The 25095-nt window shown below is 41.3% G+C and overlaps 1 protein-coding gene across 22 annotated transcripts; it reads left to right on the plus strand.

The window, feature by feature from the left end:
* Nucleotides 1-3772: 3772 nt before the first annotated feature.
* mgarpa (mitochondria localized glutamic acid rich protein a) lies at nucleotides 3773-24910 on the plus strand. 22 transcript variants are annotated; one of them, XM_030061451.1, is made up of 10 exons: nucleotides 3775-4059; nucleotides 8073-8173; nucleotides 8845-8950; nucleotides 12733-12753; nucleotides 18537-18893; nucleotides 21279-21511; nucleotides 21767-21808; nucleotides 21872-22402; nucleotides 23262-23310; nucleotides 23460-24910. In XM_030061451.1, exons 1-9 carry the CDS (start codon nucleotides 3984-3986, stop codon nucleotides 23295-23297), a joined length of 1503 nt encoding a protein of 500 aa, XP_029917311.1. In that variant the 5' UTR covers nucleotides 3775-3983; the 3' UTR covers nucleotides 23298-23310; nucleotides 23460-24910. The 22 variants fall into 22 exon arrangements, with proteins under 22 accessions (XP_029917295.1, XP_029917294.1, XP_029917297.1 ...); XM_030061435.1 differs by having other exon boundaries at nucleotides 3773-4059; nucleotides 21279-21976; nucleotides 22019-22402; XM_030061434.1 differs by having other exon boundaries at nucleotides 3773-4059; nucleotides 21279-21406; nucleotides 21446-22402.
* The last annotated feature ends 185 nt before the right edge of the window (nucleotides 24911-25095 follow it).

Here is a 25095-nt window from a genome sequence, read left to right on the forward strand (position 1 = left end):
CCAGCAGAAACAAGTGGCACCTGTTGTCCCTCATGAATTATCCAGGCACCACATGAATCTATCAGCAACCAGACGTGTCAACCCTGCTGATCTGATCGTTAAACAAAAACTGGATTGCAGATGACAGTAAAGAGTTTTCACCTTTACATGGTTTCCCATTCATGATACAATCTTGATGAGCATTAATGAAGGAAATTTAAAAAAAAAAAAAAAAAAAAAAAAAAAAAAGTTGTTAGTGAGGTTACAAACAACAGTCTAAGCACAGACTCTTAATGCCCTGGAGCAGAGCTCTGTTTCACCCAAATGTGCTTAAAAGTGTTTTAAAAAAAAAAAAAAAAAAAAAAGTAATTTTGTAGCAGCAGGGGTGCCGGCATATGTCTGTTAAAAAAATTCAATTTCCAAAGTTCCAAAAAAAAACCTCGGATATTCTCAGAGATTTAAGTGATAAATTTACCAGAAAAAAAAAAAAACAAATTTATGAGAAAAATACTTTTGTTTTTTTCCCCAAGAAACAGATTCAGCAAAGAGAAGCCATGAGAAAAGAAAGCAAGAGAAACAATCTTGTTATTCTGGGCTAAAATCTCCAGGACTTCCTTGTTCCTAAATCCATTGCAAAGAAGAATTTGATGAAGTCATCAACTGCAGGCCTGATACACGGCGAGCGGCAGCAAAGTCAAGCCATGTGCTTCTTTGACCAACAAGTACAATAGCACTAATACATCATCATATGGATGTGCATGGTACCAGTAAAAGTAACAAAAACATTTATAGGCTAATAATATTAATAAACTCTGTGCTGTGTAAAAGGTTTCTTTCAAAGGCCGGGGAGATTTTTAAATGAAGACTTATTTTTGAAGCCATGCACTCTCCTGCTTCAGTGTAACTCGCTGAGTCACCATCAACATCTGCAGTGTCCAGTCAGGATATTTCTAAATGTTACTGTATTATATTATTGGCCTAAATACAGCCTTTAATTTCCTGGTCCCATGTCACACCCACACTGCAGCGCTGACTTGATCTACAGCCAGATATTATTTTGACTGGTGGGTCAGAAGTGGTTGGGAAGTGGTTGGGAAAGCCTCAGTGCTTCAGCAAAGCCTCATTTCCTCATCACCATTTATTCCACATCTTTCCTGGAGGACCTTTCAACAATGCCAGAGAATTTGCCTGAACTCGTTCTACTAGTTTGGAGTTTGCCAAACTAGTAGACTAGTAAACTTGCAGAAATGAAAGTTGGATTGAACATGTCTTATGGCTGTTCTTCGTTACGATGCTGAGTCTGGGACCCAAATAATATGAAAACGATTAAGGAAATGTCTTACAATTTAAAAAAATTATAATGATAAACTTTCTCTTTGAGTGAAACAGGAAATCTGGCATTACTAGAAAACATTCACTAAGTGTTTCATTTGAGAAAAGCGATTGTAATTTTTTTATGAACATCCACGGTATTTTCTCCTCCCTACATGTGCTGATCTCAGTGTCGTCTTAATTCTATTCCTGATGCATCTGCAACAAAGTGTCCCATGTTTCAAACAAAGAGTTCCCCTCCTAATCTGTCTTCTCAGCTAACATGGTTGTAGGTCGGTGCATGTACACGTCATAACTGTGTTAGAAATAACCCAGTAAGCTCATATTCCAGTTATGAGAAACTGGATAAGATGCCCGGCTTAAAGAGGTTACTGTGGCAAGGAAACATCTCGCTGCTTTCCTTTTTAGCATAACACAAAGAGTGGAGCCAGTGACAAGCATTCCATAGGCTATTTTCTTTTATTATTTTCATTTTCCCATGTGAACATATGTCGTTTTTTTTTATTGCGGTGTTAAGCTTGAACACTGTTTGTTTCTGTTGCAAGTCGATTTCCTCCTTCCATTGATTTGCACTGTGTTTTGGCCCCTGTGCCCACCCTTTGTTGCTTCCATCTCTTTTACCTGTTACCTAGTTTTTTTTTTTTCTGTACAAAAGCAACAGTTTATCAACCTTCTGTTTGACCTTTCCTCTGCACATGGTGTCACTTGTGCAACTACAATGTAAGGGAACCTGAAAGTCACTGAGGAGTATGGAGGGCGATTAATGCCACTGAGGAGGAGCCCTAGCATGTGCAGTGCGATTGATGCTGACAAATACGTTTAAATAATAAATTTAATAGGATGCATGTTTACTTGTATTTGGGGTGACGTAATGCATGTGGTCTCAAATGGGTGTAAACTGGATACGACAAGGGGTGGCACTCTCCATAACTAAGCTTAGTGGCAGAATAAGTAGGATTTGCGTCGGAGATTTTCATAGCTTCCTATTGGATGTTGTGTTGCGAGTCTGGCACTTTGGCCACAGAATTAGAAAGAAGCAGAAACTGACCTGCTTGAGTGTAACTACTGGCTTGCTGGTGGAATTTGACTTTGTTTCTCAGTTTTCTTCTCTCTTTTGTTTTCCACACACCACGTCTATGTGCAGAAGCTTTTTAAGTGTCCATATTATTCTACCACAGTGCCTAAACTCTCAGGCTCTACAGCGACTGTCCAGGAGCCCAAAGGAATCTTGTAAAATAGAATCAAATCTAACTGATGATAAGAAGGTTACACAGTAGCACTTTTACAAACATCAGCCCTGATGTATTCAGAACAAAGAACAAAGAAAGTCCCACCTGGGAGCACTCAGGAGTGATGGAGCAATGTCCACGTTGATAGTTAGATGATAAAAGCCTATGTCTAATTATTGATCACACTGACCAAATAAACTATCATGACAGTCATTGTTCTTTGCTACATATGATCTCAACAAATGCACTCAATCTAACTAGCGCAGTTGCTGTTATAATGTGTGGAAATCTTAGAGGATACGCTGCTTTGTGGGCAAAAGCTCACCTGAAAATGTTACTGTCTCAGAGCAACATTCAGTGTATATGGATACGGTGGAATGTGACTGAGGTGGGAACTCCAAATGCAATGCTGTTGCATCTCTTGCAGGTGTGACCACGAGATCAAAGCATTCACAGTGTGCGCAAGTGTTTGGAAAAGCATAAATATGAATGTTGGGAAATGCCAAGGATATTGAGAACTATGCTGTTTTGGTGTACAATATTTTTTAGTCATGGTGAAACATATCTGATTTAACTGTAAGTAACTCTAACAATAAAGTTCTTGAAATTTTGACATCAGTTAAACCACTAGCTACTAGTTACTGACTTACTGATTAGATCAAGGGTATCAGTCTGTGTGGCTAATGTTAGTGAACTACTGACCACAATTAATGCGGAGCGTGGAGATGCTCTCCACCGCTCGACTGGCATTAGCCTGCCAGTGTTTTTAGCCGCCCTTACATTGGCGTGTTAACATCAAAAATGCATTTTCTTGTGTTGATAAATACATTTTTGGGAGTCACTGTTTAAAGCAACCAGACGTGTTCATCACTTTTAAGCATTCCCTGTAAACACTTCCGCTGTCATTTGGTGTGATTGCAGCGTGTTTTCTAAGTACAGCATGTTCTATATTGTGTTGTGTTGTCTACATTTGCAGTGCATGTGTTGTCAAATTCATGCGGATGTTTTATTTACTTGCTTGTTTGTCACCTTGCATGTCTTTTCCTCAGCTGCAGTGTGCTGAGCTCTCAGGGCCCCCACAGTTCTCTCAGTTGTTGAAACAGCACCCACCATTCTAATGAAGTGGAAACCTTAATCGCCCCTCACAAAAAGTGTTCCTCCCTCTAGGTGGCATTAATTAGTCCTCAGGAAGCTTATCTTCCTGCTTCTCTCTGGAATTAACCACTCCCCACAGAAACACCCCCCCAACCTCCGCGGCATTAATCACCCCTCATACATGAATGGCAGTGCGCAGCGCAACATCTTGCGCAACGGAGGGCAGGGCTGTGCTTGTCCACACACATTCCCAGCTCAGCGCAGCGCGGAGCGGAGCGGAGCGGCCATTCATTCAGCCCTTGCTGGAGCTGCAGCATTCAGTCCTCCTGTAGCCCTCGGAGAGCAGCGATGTTTTCCTGCAGAGCGGCCTGGCAAAGGTGTGGGCCTTTGGCGAGGAAAGCAGCCTACAGGTTGCCCAGGGATGGTGAGTTTCACCTTCAAACAAACCCCAAAAAATAAATGTAACATTGTTGTACTATTTGCCATCATCTCAGGATCGTAATGTGGTGTCCTCTCCTTGGTGATCGCTTGTCATTTGTCACGCTCGGTGCGTAATTGGTAGAATAGAACATTGTGTCCCCACGTGGCTCTGCCCGCATAGCTGCATCCCCAGGCTGGACCCAGTGAAGGCGAGTGAAGGTCAAATGGCTTTCTTTGGTGGTAGCGATGCCCAAAAAACACCTTCTGCGTTGCATTTTTGCCTTTGTGACTCTACTGGTTTGACATGTCACACAGGAGACTACATTTACTCCTCACACAGAAATGACGTACTTGTGAGGCCTGCAACATTTCATAACACAACACACTGCTGGATCCTCTGAGTATTATGCAAAGCAGCAGCCGGATCACTATAATCTCCACTACAGCGGTTTTCACCGGCTCATCCTGCACTAAAGAAATACTGTAACAATGTTGATGTCACATTTAAGGCCAGTGTAACTCGTGTCAAGTTATTCACGCCAGGCCACACAGCCCATTTCCTCCCGCAGGCCTGTACATCTTTAACTAGGTAGGTTTTTAAGGGGTTAGTATGTGTGACCTTCATTGGACCACAGCTAGCGTGGAAACATGGTTGCCGTCACGTGATGAGCGCGTGGGATGGTGGTCCCAGTGTTAAAACACCATCAGCTATCGGCACGCGACGCACGTCCAATAGTGCTTTTCCACGAACCGGTTGGGACCTGCAGCTTCCCTGTTCATCTTTGATAATAATGTTACATCACCACGGGGAATACACACGAACACACTGCTGCTCGGTTTGTGAAGGATCAGACCTGTGCAGCTGATGTAGGAGGGGTGTGTGCTGCTTTTGTCCCTTTTCCCTTCACTGCTGCCAGCTACACTTTTCAATTGTCATGAGTCCTATTTGGCATCAGCTAGATGATACACCCGGTGTTGTTCAGGCAGGATCAAAAGTCAGGAAAAGGCAGGATATCGGCCCACAAGCAGCGGAATTTGCCACCTGGTGTCTGAACTCTACTGTAACAGTCATTAAGACCATGTTCCATCACTTTATTGATCACCCTATTAGCAAATTCTTTCCCTTCTTTGATTTTGGTATTGCTTATGATGGAGTATTTCCAGCAGGTATCTCCAGCTCCTGTTATAATCAGGCTAGAGTGTTTTTTCTGTCTGCCAGGCACCACTGGGGGCCCTGTAGGCCATTACATAACCTGCTGTGTGTCCAGCACTGCATCCGTGATGAGTGAAATATGCCCTACCTTGGACAAGGGCTGCACGATATGCACAAAATGTCATACATTGATATTTATACTAAACATCCCAGTAGCAATATACAATGTGACTGTGGGTTCACACTTATTTTAAATGTGAAGTGTTGCACCAGTGACAGTAAAGTATTCTTCATAAAAAGGCATAATTACGCCAAATGGATGTTGGAAATGCAGTTACTTCATTCAAGTATTTTATTGATCAGAGCAGACCAATCACTGTCTTATGTGGCTTTAAAATAAATTTTGAAATTAAAATCAAACATTTTGCACCAACCTATGCTTCGACACAAGGCTTGAGCAATATTTTGAGTGTTAAAGCTGTAAAAACTGAGCAGCTTTGGAAAAAATACAATGGCATAATACATACTTGAAATGCAGGTACTTCATTGAAGTATTTTATTGATCAAAACAGACCAATCATTGTCTTAGACTAATACAAAATTTGATATCTTCCATATTGTGTCTTTTTGAGATAGCTATTACTATCTGGCATGCTCATATCTAGATAACAGTGTATTGCTCAGTCCTACCCTGGACTGTGGATGGCCGCTTTCCTCCGCTCTTGACGATCGGTGGTCCCACTTAACCAGATGAGGGTATCATGGGCTAATCCTGTCACATCCTGACCCGTGTCCCCTCCACTTGCCATGATTTTCACTTCATCCTCCAACTCATAGCACGGACCAGAGCCGATTAGTCAGTAGAAATAACACAGGAGGGTGTCTTGTGAGAGGACTGCACAGTGGATTAGTTGCTGAGAATATGAAGGGTTAACACCGGATATGACAACTTTGCTAATCACATCAGCAAAGAGAAACTGGAATTTCTACAAGAAGCACAGGAGGGAATAATTAATTAGACACTGTTTGCTGAATGACACACTCATTATAATAGTAATGGCTTTTTCCATGTACAAGAATCTTAACAGGTATATTCCATAGCAGTGGGACTCACCAGAGCCCCCACATATTTGTATTGCAATTTTAAACATTTTACAATATGCTGAGTGTTGAGATATATTGCAGTTTATTAGCTTTCTACAACTGCAAATTATGTCCCCAAGGGAAAATGTTGTCAACATCTGTTTTATCTAAGAAGATAACGTTTTCACTATGGCTTGTTTTCTTTTTTTTATGTATATAAGGCAATGTATTATTGTAAATGCTCAATAAAACTTGGTAGAAAAAGCGACATGCAACCATTTTTGCCAAGCTGGCCAAGAATAGCCTACTGTGTTGTCCTAACTGACTGGGTGACCCTCCCCCGAGAATCCCAAAAATTCTTCTGATGCAGCAGGGGCAGCCTATCTAAACTAGGCTTGCCCACACTTGCTTTTCAGTGGACAATTAATGAATGTTTTTCACATTTTTCATGTTTTTCAAGTTTTTCAAGAAAAAGACATAGCCTAATAGTTTTTGAGATACCTAAAACGATGGCCCTGTTAGACCGTGTTGAAGGCTATCAAAAAGCTAGCTGTGACCGAGAGGTTGTGCTATGTACGGCTATAAATACATAAAATGCCATCTGTAGAGACAGATATATAGACATAGATAGGTATATATAGAGATAGATAGAAAGCAAGTCATTGTGAATTTTTGTTAGGAAGGAGATCCTTTAATTTGTAATGTTTTAATAATCATCAGGTCCTTCTAAAAAGCTGCTTCATACAGTTTATTGACTGCATCAACAAAGGGGCCCAGGCTTGACCGCTTCAGTGTATTTTTTTGAATGCACTGTTTATAATTGATTGCACGTTTTACAGTTAAAGTCAGACCTGGCTGTTGGTCTCTGAAACGGACTGTTTTCAGCTGCTGTTTTGGGGTAGAAGTGCAGTTAGTAAGCATTTTTGTGTGTGTTTTATAGTGAAAGCTGATGTCATGGGATTAGTATCCCTGACTCTGGTCCAAGTCTTGCTGTAGTAAAGCATGCTTGGCTGCAGTCCCAGGGGTGTGTTGCACTGGTCTGCAGTCATCAGCGGAGAAAATTCCATGCTGAATTAAGCATAAAAAAATTTGCTTTATCAAATGACACAACAATACATATACACTCATCAGCTGTTATCTGAAGTTGCAGCGACAAATTGGACAAAGCTGATTATTATGCATTTAAAAGTCTTTACGCCACATTTTAAAATGGTAGGCATGCAGCGCCAAAACGGCTGAGACGGACCTTCTCTTTCCTCGGGAGGGGAGGAGAGTGTGTCAGCTTGCAGGTCTCAGGTGCTGACAGGCGTATTTTTGGCCATCTAAGTCTATTGTGCCCAATCCAATCAGAGAGGGAGGCATCGCCAGCCAGCAAGAGCGTCTTAGGGCGCTTTCTGACCAATCCCTCTCACTTAGGAGAGGAAGCTTAAGGCTTTGTGCAGAACATTATCCCTATCCTGCAGGATCTTTTTAAAGCCACCAGGGTCTATCTAGGGTCATTTACAGTGGGTAGTGGAGGAGATATGGGGAAGTTCTTTCAATCAAGGGTTGGTTTTGATTCATATGTCCTCCAGCTGCTCCTGCCCCATCACTCCAGTGTCAAAGTGTTATCAGAGAACAAGCCCTCCTTCACCTCCCAGAACTTTTTCCTAGTTTACTCGCAGGTTACGGTAGAAGATGAGATTAATAAGGGATGGACTTAAGAAATTCTTACCAGATTTATCAGTAACCGATGACAGGTTTGAAGAAAATCTAACAGGTGACCTTTGACCCTTTTGTAGGTTTGCAGCGGCGGCAAATGTCGTCAGTTCCTGGCGGGTCTGGGGAGAACATTGTCTATGCCTTGCTGTGTGGCGGAGCCTTCGTCGGTGCTGTCACATATGTAAGTTCTTTCTGTTTAGGATCTCAGATGAAAACTAACTCGCTATATGCATGCCGACTTGCCAAATTAAGCAATTAAACCATCAATATAGCTCACCACGGCAACTTGCACAGTGTTATTACTGACATAGGCTGTGTGAGACATACAGTGGGAATGTTGTATTCTCAACAGTTCAGCTGACTTACGGCAACAAAGTCCAACAAACAATATGTGAAACCAAACTAAAACCATGCAATGTTAGTAATGAAAGCAGAATTTCTCTGCTAGATAAACACTGCCCCCAAGCAATTTGAGCTGCAAAAAAGTACGAAATGGAAAAATCAATCTACCAGTGCCATCAGCTGGTCTATAACAAGTGCTACCACAGGCATTACAGACATGACATTTAAACATGGACCTCATAAAAGTACTGAAGGATTCTATACCTCAGCACATGGACATACAGGGCTTTCTTGCAAATATATAGATGCTGCATGTTTTGAACAAGAATTTCCATTTGAACCTAACAGTTACACACAAGTCTTACTTGTATCTGGCAAAGTAACTGAAAATTGAACATTTTAAGTTTGATGGGCCTCAGAATTGACGTTCATCCGGTAATGTTCTAAGGAATGAGAAGGAAATGGCTCTGATTTTTGACTTAAGGAAACTGCATTCTCCGTTGTCCACAGGCGTACAGCACTGTGACCACAGACCATGCCCGGTTCAATGAGCGTGTTGCAGAAATCAAGGCCAGACCCAAGACAGAGTGGGTGCCCAAACCATGGCCACCCAAGAGTAAGTCCAGACTGCGAGCTTCCTCCGCCCTCATCCTCACCTGCCACTTGGGTTTCTCATCCACTCCACTGTATTAAGCTAAGACTGTGACGATTGGAGAGCACACCCCCTCAACCAGTTTGCTCATTGTAACATCAAAGACAAAACAATCCCAGACTTTGTTCCCTGATAAAAGCCATAAAATGCTCCGTTCTTCGTATATTTTGGGCTCCTTCAGCGGTTATTATCATTGATCTACAGGCTTTGTTTGCAGTTTCTGGGAAGTGGAGTCCGCTAAAAGCCTTTTCATGTACTTCACTGATGAAAGAATGGACAGCAAAGGGGATCAAAGTTCGGAATTGTCTAGTCAAAAGAATATACCATGCATCTGGGAGGGTCTCAGTGGTCAGTTTCCCGTATGAAGTGATAATGTCCATGAGTATGTCGACTATGTTGAGTGATAACAGGCTCCATGTAACACTTAGGCCACAAGCATTATCCAAAGTAAACTTACCTTTTGGTGATGAAACCTGGACTGTACATTCATACATTTTAAAGTGAAATATAATTAATCTGATACATCTAGGTATCGTGAGGTTATTTTCATAACTGAAAGAAAGCAAAATTGTGTAATTAGATGCTTCCATAGCAAAACATCTCACAAAATAAGTTTTAGCGCATAAATGAACACCTATTTTTCTGAGGAAACTGAATTACTCTTTTCTTATGTTTCTAATTGAATTGGAAAGTAGATCCAGCAGGTAGTGTATGCAGGAAATTTCCACATAGCCTTGCATCAATGGCCTGCTTGTACTTTCATCAATAATTGTATTTCACAAAACAGAAAGGGCAGTGGAATTTACTTTTTTTTTTTTTTTTTGGCATAATTCATTTTGTTTGCGTTTGGTTATCCAGAGGGAGTTTTTTGGGACCAGGTTTGTTGCTATGGAGGTGAATGTAGAGATAGAAATCCAGTATTGTGGATTAGCAGTGCAGGCGAGCACAGATGAGGATATTTCACCACCATGTGGACTCATAATGTCCAAGTTCAATTTTGCTTTGAGTGTTAGCATGGAGCGTGCTATTACTAAATATAATGTAAGGTATTCCAAAGTTTTAGCATGGAGTCAGGGCTAGTAACCTACAGGGGACATGTGGATGAATTTAGTGTCTGTTTCATCATTTACACTAAGTTAACTGAAGAGATAATCTACCAAAAATGTGGTGCATTCCGTCTAATACAGACAACCCAAACACAGGCCTTGTTTAGTCGGGCGGTTCTGCCCCACCCTGAGCAGAGAGATTTAGGTGATCCAAGCAAAGGATTGCGGGACAGGCCCGGATTATCCTCTGCTTATTTCAGTGCCAGGGCAACGCCACCGGCTGACCACGCAAACACAAAGAGGCATGTTAAACGGTCAGCCTGCTCAGTTTGTCTTTGTCTGCTTGTAGAGTGGACCTCCTGCTGATTTCTCCCTGAGCATCTCTCATCCTGTCAGTATTTATAACATGGTCTCAGACAGGTTCAGCAGTACAGGTCAGCTCAGTAGAGGTGAATTCTTAATCCCAGCAGCCAGAGTCATTCAAACCTTCAGCGAGAGCTTCCGGTCACTTTCCAGCTCTGAAGACTAGTGTTTCACTAATATATCGGTCTCAGGAATCAACATATTGATTTTTCTGGACAATATGATACTAGCAATCAAGTACACAGATGACCAATATTTCAGGCCAATATTTATTTGCAGTCAGTTTGTAAATTGCAGTGTCAAAACTTGCAGCATTACAAACATCAACACAAGCCTTGCTTTGAATTAACAAATATTTAATCAACATTATTATATAACAAAAAAAATGAAAAAAATCCAGAAAATTTGTAATAAACTAAACAGAACAGCAAAAAATTACAAAAAGATTATAGTTAAAAATCTATATTTCAATGTTAGATTAATGATGCTGGACTGATATCTGATGTCTTGTGTTTAAATGTTAAAAGGCATATTAAAGGCCTCTACATGCAGGGATTGTAACCCCTCTGTCCTTAAGGCAGGTTGAGGTCACCATGCTACAACTTAGTGTTCTTGTCTTTCTCTGAAACCAAATTAAATACACATCCAGTGAAACACATTTATTAGCTGTAATATTTCACTGGGTTTCAGCGGAGGCGTGTGGTCTAGGTTAGAGTGTGGATCGGGCTGTGTATTTTTGTCCGAACCCGACCCGAGTCTGCGAGCATAGTAACCGAGCCCGACTCGAACCTGACAGGAATTCTTTTTTTGTATCTGAACCCGACCTGAGCCCCAGATTTTGCTTGTCTTCCATCACTGGGTTACATTTACTGCCTGAAATAGCCTACGTGTTGCCTTCACCTTGCCTTCACCTAAACTCCATTCTATACACAAAGTACAGTAGGTCCATAATTTTTTATTTATTTTACAGTAGCTTCACTAAAGTAATGCTGACGTGACCGAACCCGACCCAAACCTGAACATATTCTCGAAATTTTTGTCTAGTCTAATCTAGATGCTGTTTTTAAACACTCTTTCACCCTGGCGAGAATAAAGCTCTGAAGAAAACGGTATTAAAAGTAGTGGATGTCTGCACAAAATATTGTGCATTGACAGCCTCAGTTCAAACACACACAATGGTTTCTCCTTATGCAGGATTTCTCCGTCCCCACAAGCCAGACTCCCTTTCCTCTTAGTACAAACTCCCTCTGGCCCAGCACGAGCCACTGTTTATACTCTGTTCCAATATTATGTCAGTGCGATCAGGGTTATTTATTATCCCTGGCTGAAGGGGCTCTTACTGGGACAGTTGGACCGTAGAGACACAGATAAGAATAATTATAGAAACTTTTTTTCCCTCCTACTTGGCTAGGAAGTTTGTTTTGGCACGCTTGAGTGGAGCCTTCCAGCAGGGTGTTTAGTTAGTTCGCTGATAGCACTGACAGCAGCAGCACCATTGTGTGCAGTCACACGTGCATGGGAGCAGATATTTCTACAGCGTAAACATACTTGGCTTATGCACAGTCACCATCACTATCAAGATGACGATGACCCATTTCAAGTTTTTTTTTTTTTTTTTTTTGGCACAAATTTGGCACAATTCAGCTTCAGGGCTGAAAAACCCTGGAAATTAAAATCGAAAGTTTTGGTGCTGGTGATGGGCTGTCAAATTAAATCCTCTTTGCTATAAATACTTGGGCATTTTAGAGAAACTAAATGCAGAATTTGCTCATCTATGTATTTATCTATATATGGTATATGTCTAAATTTGGTGTATATATTGTATTTTTTTACATAAGCTCAGTTTATATTTCTGTAGGATTATTGCACATAATGCACACTTTTTTTTTTTTTTTTTTTACAAATTTCTGAATACATGTTTTTATTTCTTATTTCGTTTTCTGTTTCTTATAATTTCACTTATGCTTGTGATATATTCTTGAGAATTAGAGCAAATGGAGCTGACCCAGTTTCCCCTCAGGGATCAATAAAGTATTATCCAATTCTATAAAAGCAAATGCCAACATGTAATGCAGAGAATAATTTAATCTAAAACTAAATTTAAACATTTAAAATCGAAATATAAACTAAAAATCTGCTTTCATTCAATATAGAAATGTCAAACAGCATCGTTTTAGAAACAGTGATACCCAGCCTTTATTTTATTTTTATTTATTTATTTTTTTTTAACATATCCACACATCATTATTGCATGCTCTTCAGTGGAGACAGCAGTGCTATACGATGCGGCCTGTCTCTGTGGAAACCTGTGACACTGTGCTTTGTCTGTGTTTGCAGGCAGGGATGAGGAAGAAGAGGGTGAGTTTTTGTCGTAACTAATGATATTTGTTTTATTCATAATCACTGCCTGCAAGCTTTCTATGAAACTGCTCACTGAAGCTCTAATCTGGGCTCAGTTAAAGTGTTGGCATGGGCTTGACTCTGATTCTCACCGACCTCACTGTTATTATTCTCACGTTATTTTTTTGCTATGGAAGCTCATAATCGCACTAATCACTCTAATCACAGTTCTCTGCGGTGCTTCTCACTTAACCAGAACCTACTGCCACTTCTGCTTCTACGAATTCACAGCTAACAGCGGAGGGGAAAGTAACAGATTCATGAAATAAGGGATTTTTGCCAAATTTTAATAGCAAAATGAAACTTGAATAAAAAGTTAGTAACAGTAATAACAAGCAACAATATCAATGAGAATATAGCAAACAGGAGGCTCTAAACATAACGCAATCAATAATTACAACACATGTTATGTAAAAAACATAGACAGTGATGAAACAGAGGACCAAGAGCAGGTATGCAGGGTGAGGAACTGAGAAGTAGTAGAAGTAAATGATTATGTGCAATATGATAATGATAAAAAAAAAAAAGAATGCAGCATGAAAATAAACAATATACAATTGGGGAAAACATCTGCATCATATTTCTATGTGCATCATATTTCGGATGGTCAACAGAATGCACAGGGAATGCCGAGGTGCACAGGCAGCCTTGCTTTGTAAAAATGCAGATGTATCACTAAGTATATTCACTTGTAAATGTAATGGCTTTGTGTCGACCAGAAGATGTAGTCATTTGTCCAAGAATCTGCTGCTGAATCCTCGTTGTTGAGTCCCAGCAGCGCTCTCTGGCCCCTGTTGGCTTGTGATGATTAAGAGGGTGGTGTGTTTTGATTAATAGCTGAGTGAGTAATCTGCTTTTCCTCACTTTCTCATGATGAGGTTAGCAGAGCTCTGTGCAGCATCCACAGTCAAGTGCAGCAGAGGAGAGCTGAGAGTCATCAGCATGATTTTTAATTTTATTAAGGAGGACTGTGCGGCTCGGGCTGACACAGGGATGTCGCCTGCCAAAAAAAGTGGAATAAGCATGTAGTTTGACGGTTGAGTCTACATGGCTCTCATCACTGGACTAACTTGCTGATAGATTACATGATTATTTGACATTTTTACAGTTGAGTCTTAAGCGTCCTCACTCACTCAAGTCGACCTTTGACAGTTTTACATAGTGTACCTTTAAAAAATCTCTTTTGATTGAGTATGTTTTAGGAACCTAATCTTGATCAACTTTGGTGTATTGGTATTAAACCATTACTAGAATTGGTGTATTTAAGGTATAAAGCAAAAAATGGATGTTGTCAACAAATGGCACACCTGACACTAGTGCATATTAAAACTTTAAGAATAAAATAATGAAATATGTGATTAACAGCATGCAGGGTGTGGAGAGTAACAGCAGTAAGGTATAATGAGATAGGTATTCATGAAATACTCTGTACAATGTAAGAAAATACCAAAATGATTAATTATATACAACACTACTACATAAACAACCCAACGTTTACATTGAACATTTGTGCCTCCCAACAATAAACTAACTTCAGGCTGCAGTGGGTTCAGATGTGTTCTAATCCCATGTGCAAAGCTAATCATTCTTGGTTTAGTCAAAGTTTCATACTGCATTTCATCATACTCATCCACATTTGTAGATCTGGTATGGAGCAGTGCCACTTTGGGAACTGATACACATCATGACATATCCTATTTTTAAAGGGACAGTCCACCCATTTTGAAAAACTGATTATTTCACCTAGCTGATTTATTTATTTATTTATTTGAGTCAGTGCTTTTATACCATTTTAGCCTGTAAAAATTCTGATACACATCAAACTCAAACTTTATTTAGTTACCATTTTGAGTTGACTAAGGCAGTTATTTTTCAGACTGTTAGCCTGGGGGAAGTCCACCTCAATGGCAGGAGGCTAACAGTTAGCATTTGAAGCGTCCAACCAGTATCCAGCACTCAGTAACAATGAGAGGAAGATAGCACCACTACTGTCCTACAGAACAGCTAGGGGGGAGTGAGATAATATCATGTTTTCTAAATGGGTGAACTATCCCTTTTATATGACCTTAGCTATACTTGGAATTTCAATACAGTTTTGACAAACTTGTGCCCTTCCTGTGTGACCTCAGTCTCACCTCTCCTAATTTTACCCTACTGGCTGAAAGACCTGTCTGTCAAAATGGGGCCACCCTTGATACATCCCTAAAACCTCATAATCCCTCTTCTCTTTCCCTTCACTTTTCTCTGCCTTCCTCCAGTTTCATTAAAAAAAAAAAATCAACAATAGTTCCCTATCCTGAATAGAAACAACAGTTCTACATTTACTACCAAACTCAATCAGTTCCAAATGGACATGTGTGCTCCCAGGGCGACCCAGCGTTGGCTCGATCATAATCTCCCAGTAACCAAGGCTTCCTGTCAGAGCGCTCGCCATTGACCTCACCAGTGCATCTCGCTGTAGCAGCCCATTTCCATTTGTTGCAAATTCTCCCACATAGCCTTTTGTGTTCCATTTTGGATTAACAGTGATAATATTAATGTGTAACTGTAACTTCTTTTTGGTTTAAAAAAAAAAAATACAACTAACTCTTTGTATCTTTACTCTTTTCAGTGTAATGCTAAAGCTAAGGTCCTCTGAGGCCGCTCGGATACTCGTCATAGAACTGGACTTGGATGTGCACTGGAGAACAAAATGTCCCCCTCTCCTCCTTTCCTCCTCTCCTGTACTGCTAAGAAAGTCACATTACCACACAACCAAAAACCTCTGGACATCCCGGTGCTGGATATCGATCTGCTCTTTTATTTTCCTTAGTTCCACTGTGTTTAACTGGCCCCTTGGTGCTACCACAAGTGCTAACCAATAAATCTGAAGAGGACACATGGACTTCCACATAGAACACTTGCATTCATAATTTTTACAGTTTTTTTCCTGCTGGATTACATCATTTCTTCAGTAGCTGTCTAGTTTTGAAATAAATATTAAAGGAATATTCAAGTTTTTGGTGGAGATTGCCCCGTTGGTCAACTTAGCTGTCAAATGAATATGCCAACGTCTTCTATGCTAGCATATTAGCATCTATCATGCGAAGTGAAAGTAGGCCACTAGCATTATTCAAAGTATCAGTGATAAGTAATTATACATTTTTGAAGTTCACCCATCAATCTCACAAATAACAATGTCTGGCTGTATGCTGCTTTCCATTGTACTTGGAAGTTGGAAAAACCGTTGGAGTCGGGAAAGAACACTGAACAATTAACAAAAATCCTTTTGCATCAAATTTCCATGATAAAATTTGATATTGTAGGTTTTAGTTGGCAGTTTGCTGATGATTTTTGCTCAACATTTCTACACAGAAGTTGTTGCTATGCTAGCCAACTCACTAGTTAGCAGGGTTGCCAGGTGTGTGAGACAAAAGCAGCCAAACAGCAACTCAAAACCAGCCCAAAACCCAAAAATCAGCCCAATACCAGAACTCAAAATATGCCCATAAAAATCCATATATGTTGCTTTTAAAGTCCAACAGCATTGCTATAATTGCAAAATGCACTATAATATCTATAAAATAATACCATACATTAAAGGCAATTTCCCGAAACAGTTCTTTCACCTATTTAATTTACAGTATATCAGAACTTACAATATAATATGGGATACCTTACTTCAGCTGAGTGGTGCTGATGATGTGATTGGTCATGTGCTGAGTGGCCTCACAAAGCATAGGCATATTATTTGTCTGTGGAGCATGTGACATATGTGGATAGTTTATATGCTGATCTGGCCCGGAGTCAGTTTGACAGGATTTGGGTATAAACATTGGTCATTCAAAATATGAATCTTTATTCATGTCTGCCCAAGCCCAACCCGCAGACAAAATTTGTTACGCGCGGCAACACTTAAAAAGTAGCCCAATTTGGCGGAAAAAAACGCGGACTTGGCAACCCTGCTAGTTAGCCTACTTGTCAAACAAACATTGACGTTGGCTTGGTGTGTGCCTCCATGTTTTTTCTCCACTGGAACACATTTACATCGTAAAATACCGACTGGGAACTTTCCAACTTTGAAGTGCATTGCAAAAGCAGCGGCCGCCTCCTGTTGACTACCATCAATGGAAGGAGGAAATGTAATGTTAGCCCTGCTAGTTCAAAACTGTATGCTATTTTATAGCCATTTTAGAAATGAAAAAATATATATATATAACTTCCTAGTTTTCATTTTCTGACTTTTTTTTTTAGAGGAGTTATTCAACACATTGTATGCTAAAGCTTTGGCATACTACTGTATTAACTCAGTGATACGCACCAAAGTCAAAGTTGACCAACAGAACCTTCTGGCTTCAACTGTAATGGATAAATGTGTAACAAACAGCAGGACGATGTCATGGTTTAACATTAAAGACGCACAACCAACTGGCTGCCTCAGCGTCTCTTTCACTGTCAGACTTGCAGAGTTCCAGATAACTGCTAGCTTGTAATTGAATGGTAAGACCCGAGGTATTTAACCTCCACCCCCCTCCTCCCTACACTTTTACCTGCACTCCTGTCCCTACCTTTTGTTTTCTCCACCTTCTTGTCTTCGTCTCCTTCCTCCTTTTTCGTTGTTTCTTTGTTTTGGCCGTTGCATGCCGTGGTGTAGTGGATGTGCTGCTGAGGTTTTTGCAGGTGGATTATTCGCAGGGAACGGTAAGGTCCGGAGTGGCATGGCTGTTACTGGTGCTTTTGTGTTCTGGATAAGCGTGCAGGACAGCAAGAAGATAGACAATCAATGAGCCTGTTGGAAAATATATCAACAGCCGTGTTTCCATCCAACTGCCAAGCAAATTTTACAAAAAGTTTTGGAATGTCGCAGAAGAAATGTAAAATTCTGGGTTTTGTCAGCCTGGCTGGGTGGAAGGGAGCAGACTCCAAATATAAAGTCACAAGAACAATAGAAAGAGTCCTGGAAGGATTATGTTATACGGTCAGGCACGTTATTGCTCTTTATTGCCTGAAAATCATTATGTACCAGCTGTTGGTCATACCACCGTGATTGTCATTTAATTATGACACAAGGCATTACAAGTTTGTTTTGGAAAAATCAAAACTGCTTTTGCTTGGAGCTAGGGCTGGGTGAGATCTATCTTATTGGTATCATGATATGAAATTAGATATCATCTGGGATGTCTTTTCAGTCTTTTCCTAGTCTCCTAGGCTGCCTTATAGAAAAGAAGCACAATTTTCTGAACTTATTTGATTGTTCTAGCAGTTTTATTATTTCGGTCATAGCATCCACAAATCTTATGAAAGTACCAACAGTCATCCATCCCTACAGTACCATCACGATATTGATATCAGGGTATTTGGTCCATGATATCATTATATTTGATTTTATCCATATTGCCCAGCCCCGTTTGGAGCATGTACAAAAACTTTTATGCAACATTGCCAAAAGTTGTACTGTAATCAGAACTGACAAAAAAACCTTGGATGGAAACCTGGCTGGCGATTATTTAGTGGTATTCAAAATCTGAATTAATCTGATTTTCCTTGGCTCAGAAATTGATTTTTGACCTGATGTTGCGATCCAACAGCATGTGTTGAGGTAGAATACTATATCACCCGTAGTGGAAGAATGTGGCTTTGGAGCAGAGTGGTCATTGAGTGAGCTTCACTACACTGTAAGCTGCTTCTTAGAAGAATGCGTGAGTTTTTAATCTAGCCAGTTCCCTCACTGACATTCTCTCTTCTTGGTTCTTGTGTTACAGGTGGAGAGGAGGAGGAGGCAGCGGCCGAGGAGGCTGCTGGAGAGGAGGCTTCTGGAGAGGAGGCCGCTGCAGAGGAGGCTTCTGGAGAGGAGGCTGAGGCCGTCGTGGAGGCTGAAGCTGTTGCGGAAGAAACTGAATCAGCCGCCGAGGCAGAGGCAGAGACTGTGGTTGAGGCTGTTGCCGAGGCAGTTGCCGAGGCTGCCGAGGTCGTTGCTGAGGCCGCAGAGGGCGTCGCTGAGGCCGCACAGGAAGTGGAGGCAGTAGCGGAGGAAGTGGTCCAAGTGGCTGAAGCTGTAGAGGAGGCCGCCCAGGCTGTCGCAGAACCGCCCGCCGCTGCCGAGGAGCCCGAAAGCAACGGTACGACTCCTCCATCTGAGGAGGAGGCAGCTGCCTCCGAGGCCTGAGGTTCCGCACATTCACCACAGGGAGACACACACACACACGCACACACACTTGCCTGTCTCTAAACTAGTTACCTCTCTTACCCCTGCCACAACACTGGAAACAGTTTAACTGGTAACTTACAGTCACTGTCAGTAAAGCCACTAGAGGTTAGCTGCTCCTTCTCAGGTGTCAGGGTTCAGCTTTCAAAGATCATTCTGTTGTCTCTTAAATGTATATTTTCTCTTTATTTATTGGAGTGGGTGTAAAGGGCAGGACTGTGTGCATATTATGTGTTGTGAGAAGGGAGAAGACAGAGTAGATTATTCTGTTATTTTTTTCCCCCTTTCTCCAAAGGATGACTTTGAGGTTTTTCTGGTGTAACATATGCAATGTCTATATTGTATTTGACATTTTGAGGTCTCTGCTGGGTGTGTACAGATTACTCTGTGGCCTTTAGATGTTAAAAGCACTACACAAATCACACCAGAAAGACTTCTCAGAATTCCATTCTGTTGCTACATCACACCACAGTGAAACATTTCCAATGGTTTATGTGATGCTCATTTGCAGTTATGAGTAAAATAAATTTGATCACCCTGTGAATATGTAAGTAATGGATTTTCAGTTACACGACCAAAAATTTGCTTATTCCTCACAGAGACTGCCACATACCGCTTACCCCACTGACCTTCCCAACCTCTGTCAGTCATATTATACCTCAGATTCCCTAAACCACATACAAAAACAATCAAAACGATAGCCAATAAACAAGCAGAAACATACCTCAATGATGTGATTTTTTTTTTTTTTTTTTTTTTTTTTATTGCGTATAGGAAGCCCCAAATTCTCCCTAGGCTTTCAATTTTGTCAAATTTGCAAAACTCTGTCATTTTTTAACTAAAGCCTCTGAAGTTTTGTGCTTCTCCACCAGATCACAGTGGGTACAGTTGTGTGATATAGTAAGATGAGATTGGTTTGAGATTGTGTGCGAGCTCTGTAACTTTTGCGTTTTTTTTTTTTTTTTTTTTTTTTTTAATTCATAACTGTAATGTTGAAATTGTCAAAACTCCAAAAGGTTAACAACTATAAATCAACTAGAAAATGTAGTGTCATATTTTTATTTTGCTTATAACTGGATAATGAGCCGTGTGAACAGTTAAAGGTAATTCTGAGCCGTACAATAAAGCTGTTGTCAAACTGTAAAGGTTTACTCCCGTCTTTAATTTGTCTGAATTTGGTCTGTTTACACTAGAAGTTTCTAGCTATTCATTTCAGTTAAATGATGGTCTCAATCACTGCATCACAACAAAATGAAAGTTACCAAAATGCTGGCCACAAAAGTCGTAACATTTCCCTGGCCCTCTACAATGTTATCATAGTTCCATAGTTAAACATTTTCCTGTTGTCACAGAATAATGTTCTATACACCATGGAAATGGATACCACTACTACCTCACATCTTCTTCTTTTGAAATGACAAGCAATACTCATGCTTATGCTTCACAACCTCCTTGATGCACCTTGTTTTCCTCTGTCAAGTTTTGTTTTGGAAAGGAGCATTTCCATCAGCCTTTCCCTTCCTCTGCCAAACCCACTTTCTGCATCCATTTTTTTCCTCTCCTGTTTAGCATTATATTGGAAATGCGCTGGGGCTACACTCTATCTTTATAAATACCCCCTCCAGCTTGCATGGTGAAATACATTATTGGATGACATGCCCAGCCTACAGTATGCAGTTGCAAGTGAATTCTTCAAAATAAAGTTCCAGTCAACAAGAGGACAGTCTTATTTTGATTTTGAGGTGGGCATGAAGAGATGGATGCTGTCATGCTTTATGGGGTCTTTCTACATCTACATGATAAATTCTCTTTAATCATAATCCTATAAGAAGTTGGAGTGTACCAAACAATTAATACAAAGCCTGCCAAGATGACACTTGACTAAGAAAAGGCATGACAACTTTAGGCCTGTGTACCATTTCTGTTGGATGCTCTGTTTTCTGCCTTTACTTTTGTAGAGAAATGCAGTACTGGTTTGTGATGTCATGCTTTTGCCTCCATTGACTAATATAGTTGTCCTATAATGCTTCTGCTCTCCTTTGTGCAACTTCTTCAATCTCTGAGGTTTGTCACTGGACCTGCATGTAGTCATCCTCCTGAGACAGAGTGGTTTGTTGCCACTTAAGTCCTGTCACTACTGGGGGTTTCCCAAACACAAAATTAGTTAGCATGGCAGCTAACCACCTCAACTTTTTAACCACCTGAACAAGTTGTGTGCTCTGTATGTGGGGAAAAAATGGGAGTCTTTCATATGACACAAGAGTCAGTGATATTTGGATGGCTGGATTCTGTGTTGCAGTGGTGCTGGCAGCTGCCTCTGCTCAAGAGGTACCGAAGGTTGCTGAAGAAAACAAAGAGGTGGCACCTGCTGTTGAGGAAGTCAAGGATGCTGCACCAGTAGAAGAGGTTGCTGCACCAGTAGAAGAGGTTGCTGCACCAGTAGAAGAGGTTGCTGCACCACCAGAGGAGGCTCCTGCACCAGCAGAAGAGGCTCCTGCACCAGCAGAGGAGGCTCCTGCACCAGCTGAGGAGGCTCCTGCACTAGTAGAAGAAACCCTTGCACCAGTAGAAGAGGTTGCTGCACCAGCAGAAGAGGTTGCTGCACCAGCAGAAGAGGTTGCTGCACCAGCAGAAGCGGTTGCTGCACCAGCAGAAGCGGTTGCTGCACCAGCAGAAGCGGTTGCTGCACCAGCAGAAGAGGTTGCTGCACCAGCAGAAGAGGTTGCTGCACCAGCAGAAGAGGTTGCTGCACCAGCAGAAGTGATTGCTGCACCAGTAGAAGAGGAGGCTCCTGCACCAGCAGAAGAGACCCTTGCACCAGCAGAGGAGGCCCCTGCACCAGCGGCGGAGGCCCCTGCACCAGCGGCGGAGGCCCCTGCACCAGCGGCGGAGGCCCCTGCACCAGCAGAAGAGACCCTTGCACCAGCGGAGGAGGCCCCTGCACCAGCGGAGGAGGCCCCTGCACCAGCGGAGGAGGCCCCTGCACCAGCGGAGGAGGCCCCTGCACCAGCGGAGGAGGCCCCTGCACCAGCGGAGGAGGCCCCTGCACTAGCAGAAGTCATAGCTGCTGAGCCTGCACCGGCTGAAGAGACCCCAGCAGTTGTTGAAGAGATCCCAGTTGCTCCTGTGGTGGTAGAAGAGGCTCCTGATGTAACAGCTGCTCCAGCTGATGAGCCAGTCACTGCCACAGATGTGAACGATATTGTTGCAGTGGCCCCAGTTGTAGAAGTAGTTAGCCCCATGGCAGAAGAGGCAGCTGCATCCCCTGTGGAAACCCAGGAAGAAGGTCCCAAAAGGGAGTACATTGTTGTGGTTCTGGAGGGAGCACCCACGTCAGACAAGAGACCCAAGGTGCTGGGAGTGGGGCCCATGAGTGGCAGGATCATCCCAGCTCCAGACGATGATGAAGCCCCTGCCTCTGAGGTATCAGGTAACTTGGTTATTAGATGAGTCTGCACCTGTGCTTGATTATTTTAAGTGTTCATGCACAGAGGTTGATACTCAAAATGACAAACTTGTTTCATATACTACAGTTAATCCATTCTATGTTACATGTACAGAACACAATTTTCATGCTTCTCCTGTCCCTGCCACTGATAGCACACTGTTATTTGCCCCACATCCAGCCAATGTCACATTGATGAATGATTAGATCATATTTATGTCACCCCTGCTTTATTTTCTGAGTGGCACAATGTCAGACCTGTGTATCAATTTCTGATGTCTTTCTAATGTAGTCTTGAGATCATTTTAAATGTAGGCCTTTAAATTTAGGTAGAATGCCTACATTGGACCTACATTGGCAAGATTTTCTGACATTAAGGCAACTGCGATCTTAGATCTACAGCCTACATCAGGCCAATGTATGTGTGCTATCTGGGTGTAGTTAATGGAGTACCAATATTTGTAGATAAAATTGAAGGGGTGATCCAACGTTATCCAACGTGTAGTGTAGGCAGGGGCGCTGGCAGGAATTTTGGACCCCATGGAAAAAAAGAAAAATATATATATATTTACTCGATGATGGTTTAATAATTTTATATTAGTTTTTACCTATTTTTTGGGGCCCCTGTCAGGCAAGGGCCCTTGGAATTGTCCTAACTCTTCCCCCATATACGGCACCCCTGAGTGTAGGCACAAGGTTTCTTTAACAATCACTCTCACAAACAAATTTTAATTATCAGAATGCCTCAGTAAGTGTGATTTTCACTGCTGCTTATCTTCATCAGTATTCAGTGTGAAAAATCCACTCTAACTTGGATTTTTACATTCTGCCATTTAGGGCAGACGGCGGCTTCTTAGGATGCAAATGCAGTAGTTCCAGCTAAGAGGTACTGAGCCTTTATTTTGAGGGGATCTGATTTTATGTACTCGTGAACATTCCTATCTTAAATGATTATTATGTCGATTTGAAATGTGTGAATCACCAGTAGTTATAGAAGCCACCATCCTTAACAATTTCTTTTGTCTTTAATAACAGTGAACAGCTCCTGAATGATGACTTTCCACACTGCAGAAGAAGAGGACGTGCCTTCCCCCAACACTTTCCCCTCCTCCTATTAGACCAAATTACAGAGCACTTACGTGTTGTCCCAATGCTAATACACACATACTGTTTTAGATAGATGCCTGCGATATGGAAGAATCTCTTTACATGTTATCAATGACCAAGATATAATATAAGATATCACTGTTACAGTAGCTGTGACACTGCACGCAGACTTGGAAAACTACACTGTGTACTTCCCAGTTGAGCTCAGTCAGTGGCTGAGCTCTTGCTTCAGTCTCTCAGCAGTTTGAATAACATCTGTACATTTCAGTCTGACAGTTGCGGACAATACTGAGCCATCCAGTTTCCTTATCCTTACTGTTACAGTTGTATGTTTACTGCAACACCAAAGTCACTCCAGTGCTACAGCTTTATATTTGGTAGCCTATAACACGCAGTAAATATAATCAGAGTCCATAAAGTAAAGCGGTGTTTTCAGTCACCAGCATTTTTACAATACCTGGTCTCAGGTTTTTCCTTTTTTGTGTTGATACTGAGTGGCAAAGGCTTCCCGTTGATCTCAACATGTGAAAATGGGTCTCAGTAGCTGCATCGCTACCTCATTTTTTGCTTCTGTAGTTTTCATTCTTTAAAATGACACGTTACTGACCTGCGCTGATGCAATCCTAGTGTTACGGTTCCTATATAAGTCAATAACTCAAGGAAGGCGTAGTTGCAAAGCCAATAACTTTGATAAGACTCAGTGGATTCTTGTATAAATGCAACACAGTTTCTCTGTATGTACTAATTCACAAATGTTATCACTGATATGAAATCTCTTGTAAGATTTCATTAGGCAGACTCTGTACACTTTTGTCTCTTTAATTTGTTTGGCAAGTTGTTGTCACTCCTGACTTCTTTGGTCACATCCTTAGAGATTGATATAACTTATAGTTGTAGTTCATTTTTATGTATAAGCAGCAGCATTTTCTTTGTCTTTTTCTTCTCTGTTCTTTGAAAGAGTTTGACTTGTGGAGTTGGTCTAAGAGTCTGACTTGTGTGTATGTGTAATTTAAAGGTTTGCAGCAAGTGGAACATTCATTATGTTGGTGTGCATTTGTGATACTGATGTTTGGGTATACTGTTGAAGTACATTTGAAGAAAGGCTCCAGTGTGAGATGCTCTGTGGTGATGCGGCTCCTATTCCTTCTGTCCCTGTTTCAAATCAGCTGTGTAGGAAAAGGGACTGAGATCACTGAGAAGAGAAGCGAACGTAAGTGTATTTCTCCATATTTTAGTGATTCTTCTGAATATTATTCAGTGAGTCTGTCATTATTGCTCACCGGCAGATTTTGTATAGTGAGACGTGAAGATGCCTTTGGTTTAGCGAAGGGCAGAAACTGTGACTGTTTGACTCTTTTCCCCCGCAAAATAAAGAGGGATAAAAAAATTATTTTGGATGTTGCTTTTTCATTGTGTTTTACACATTTAAGTCAAACACAAAATCATGAGGGAAATAAAGACCTTAGTGGCTTTGAAAAGGAAACATGAAATAGAACAATATAATTTACCAAGCTGTACTTACATAAGCAAAGATACGTTTTTAGAGATAATTTTGGAAAGATAG

This window comes from Myripristis murdjan, chromosome 10 (genome assembly GCF_902150065.1).
Source record: "Myripristis murdjan chromosome 10, fMyrMur1.1, whole genome shotgun sequence".
NCBI classification, from domain to species: Eukaryota; Metazoa; Chordata; class Actinopteri; order Holocentriformes; family Holocentridae; genus Myripristis; species Myripristis murdjan.

Coding starts and splice junctions, on each gene's coding strand:
- mgarpa (XM_030061428.1), top strand. CDS start 3,984: ATGTTTTCCTGCAGAGCGGCCTGGCAAAGGTGTGGGCCTTTGGCGAGG. Junction 4,060..8,072: donor CTACAGGTTGCCCAGGGATG/GTGAGTTTCACC, acceptor ACCCTTTTGTAG/GTTTGCAGCGGCGGCAAATG. Junction 8,174..8,844: donor TCGTCGGTGCTGTCACATAT/GTAAGTTCTTTC, acceptor CGTTGTCCACAG/GCGTACAGCACTGTGACCAC.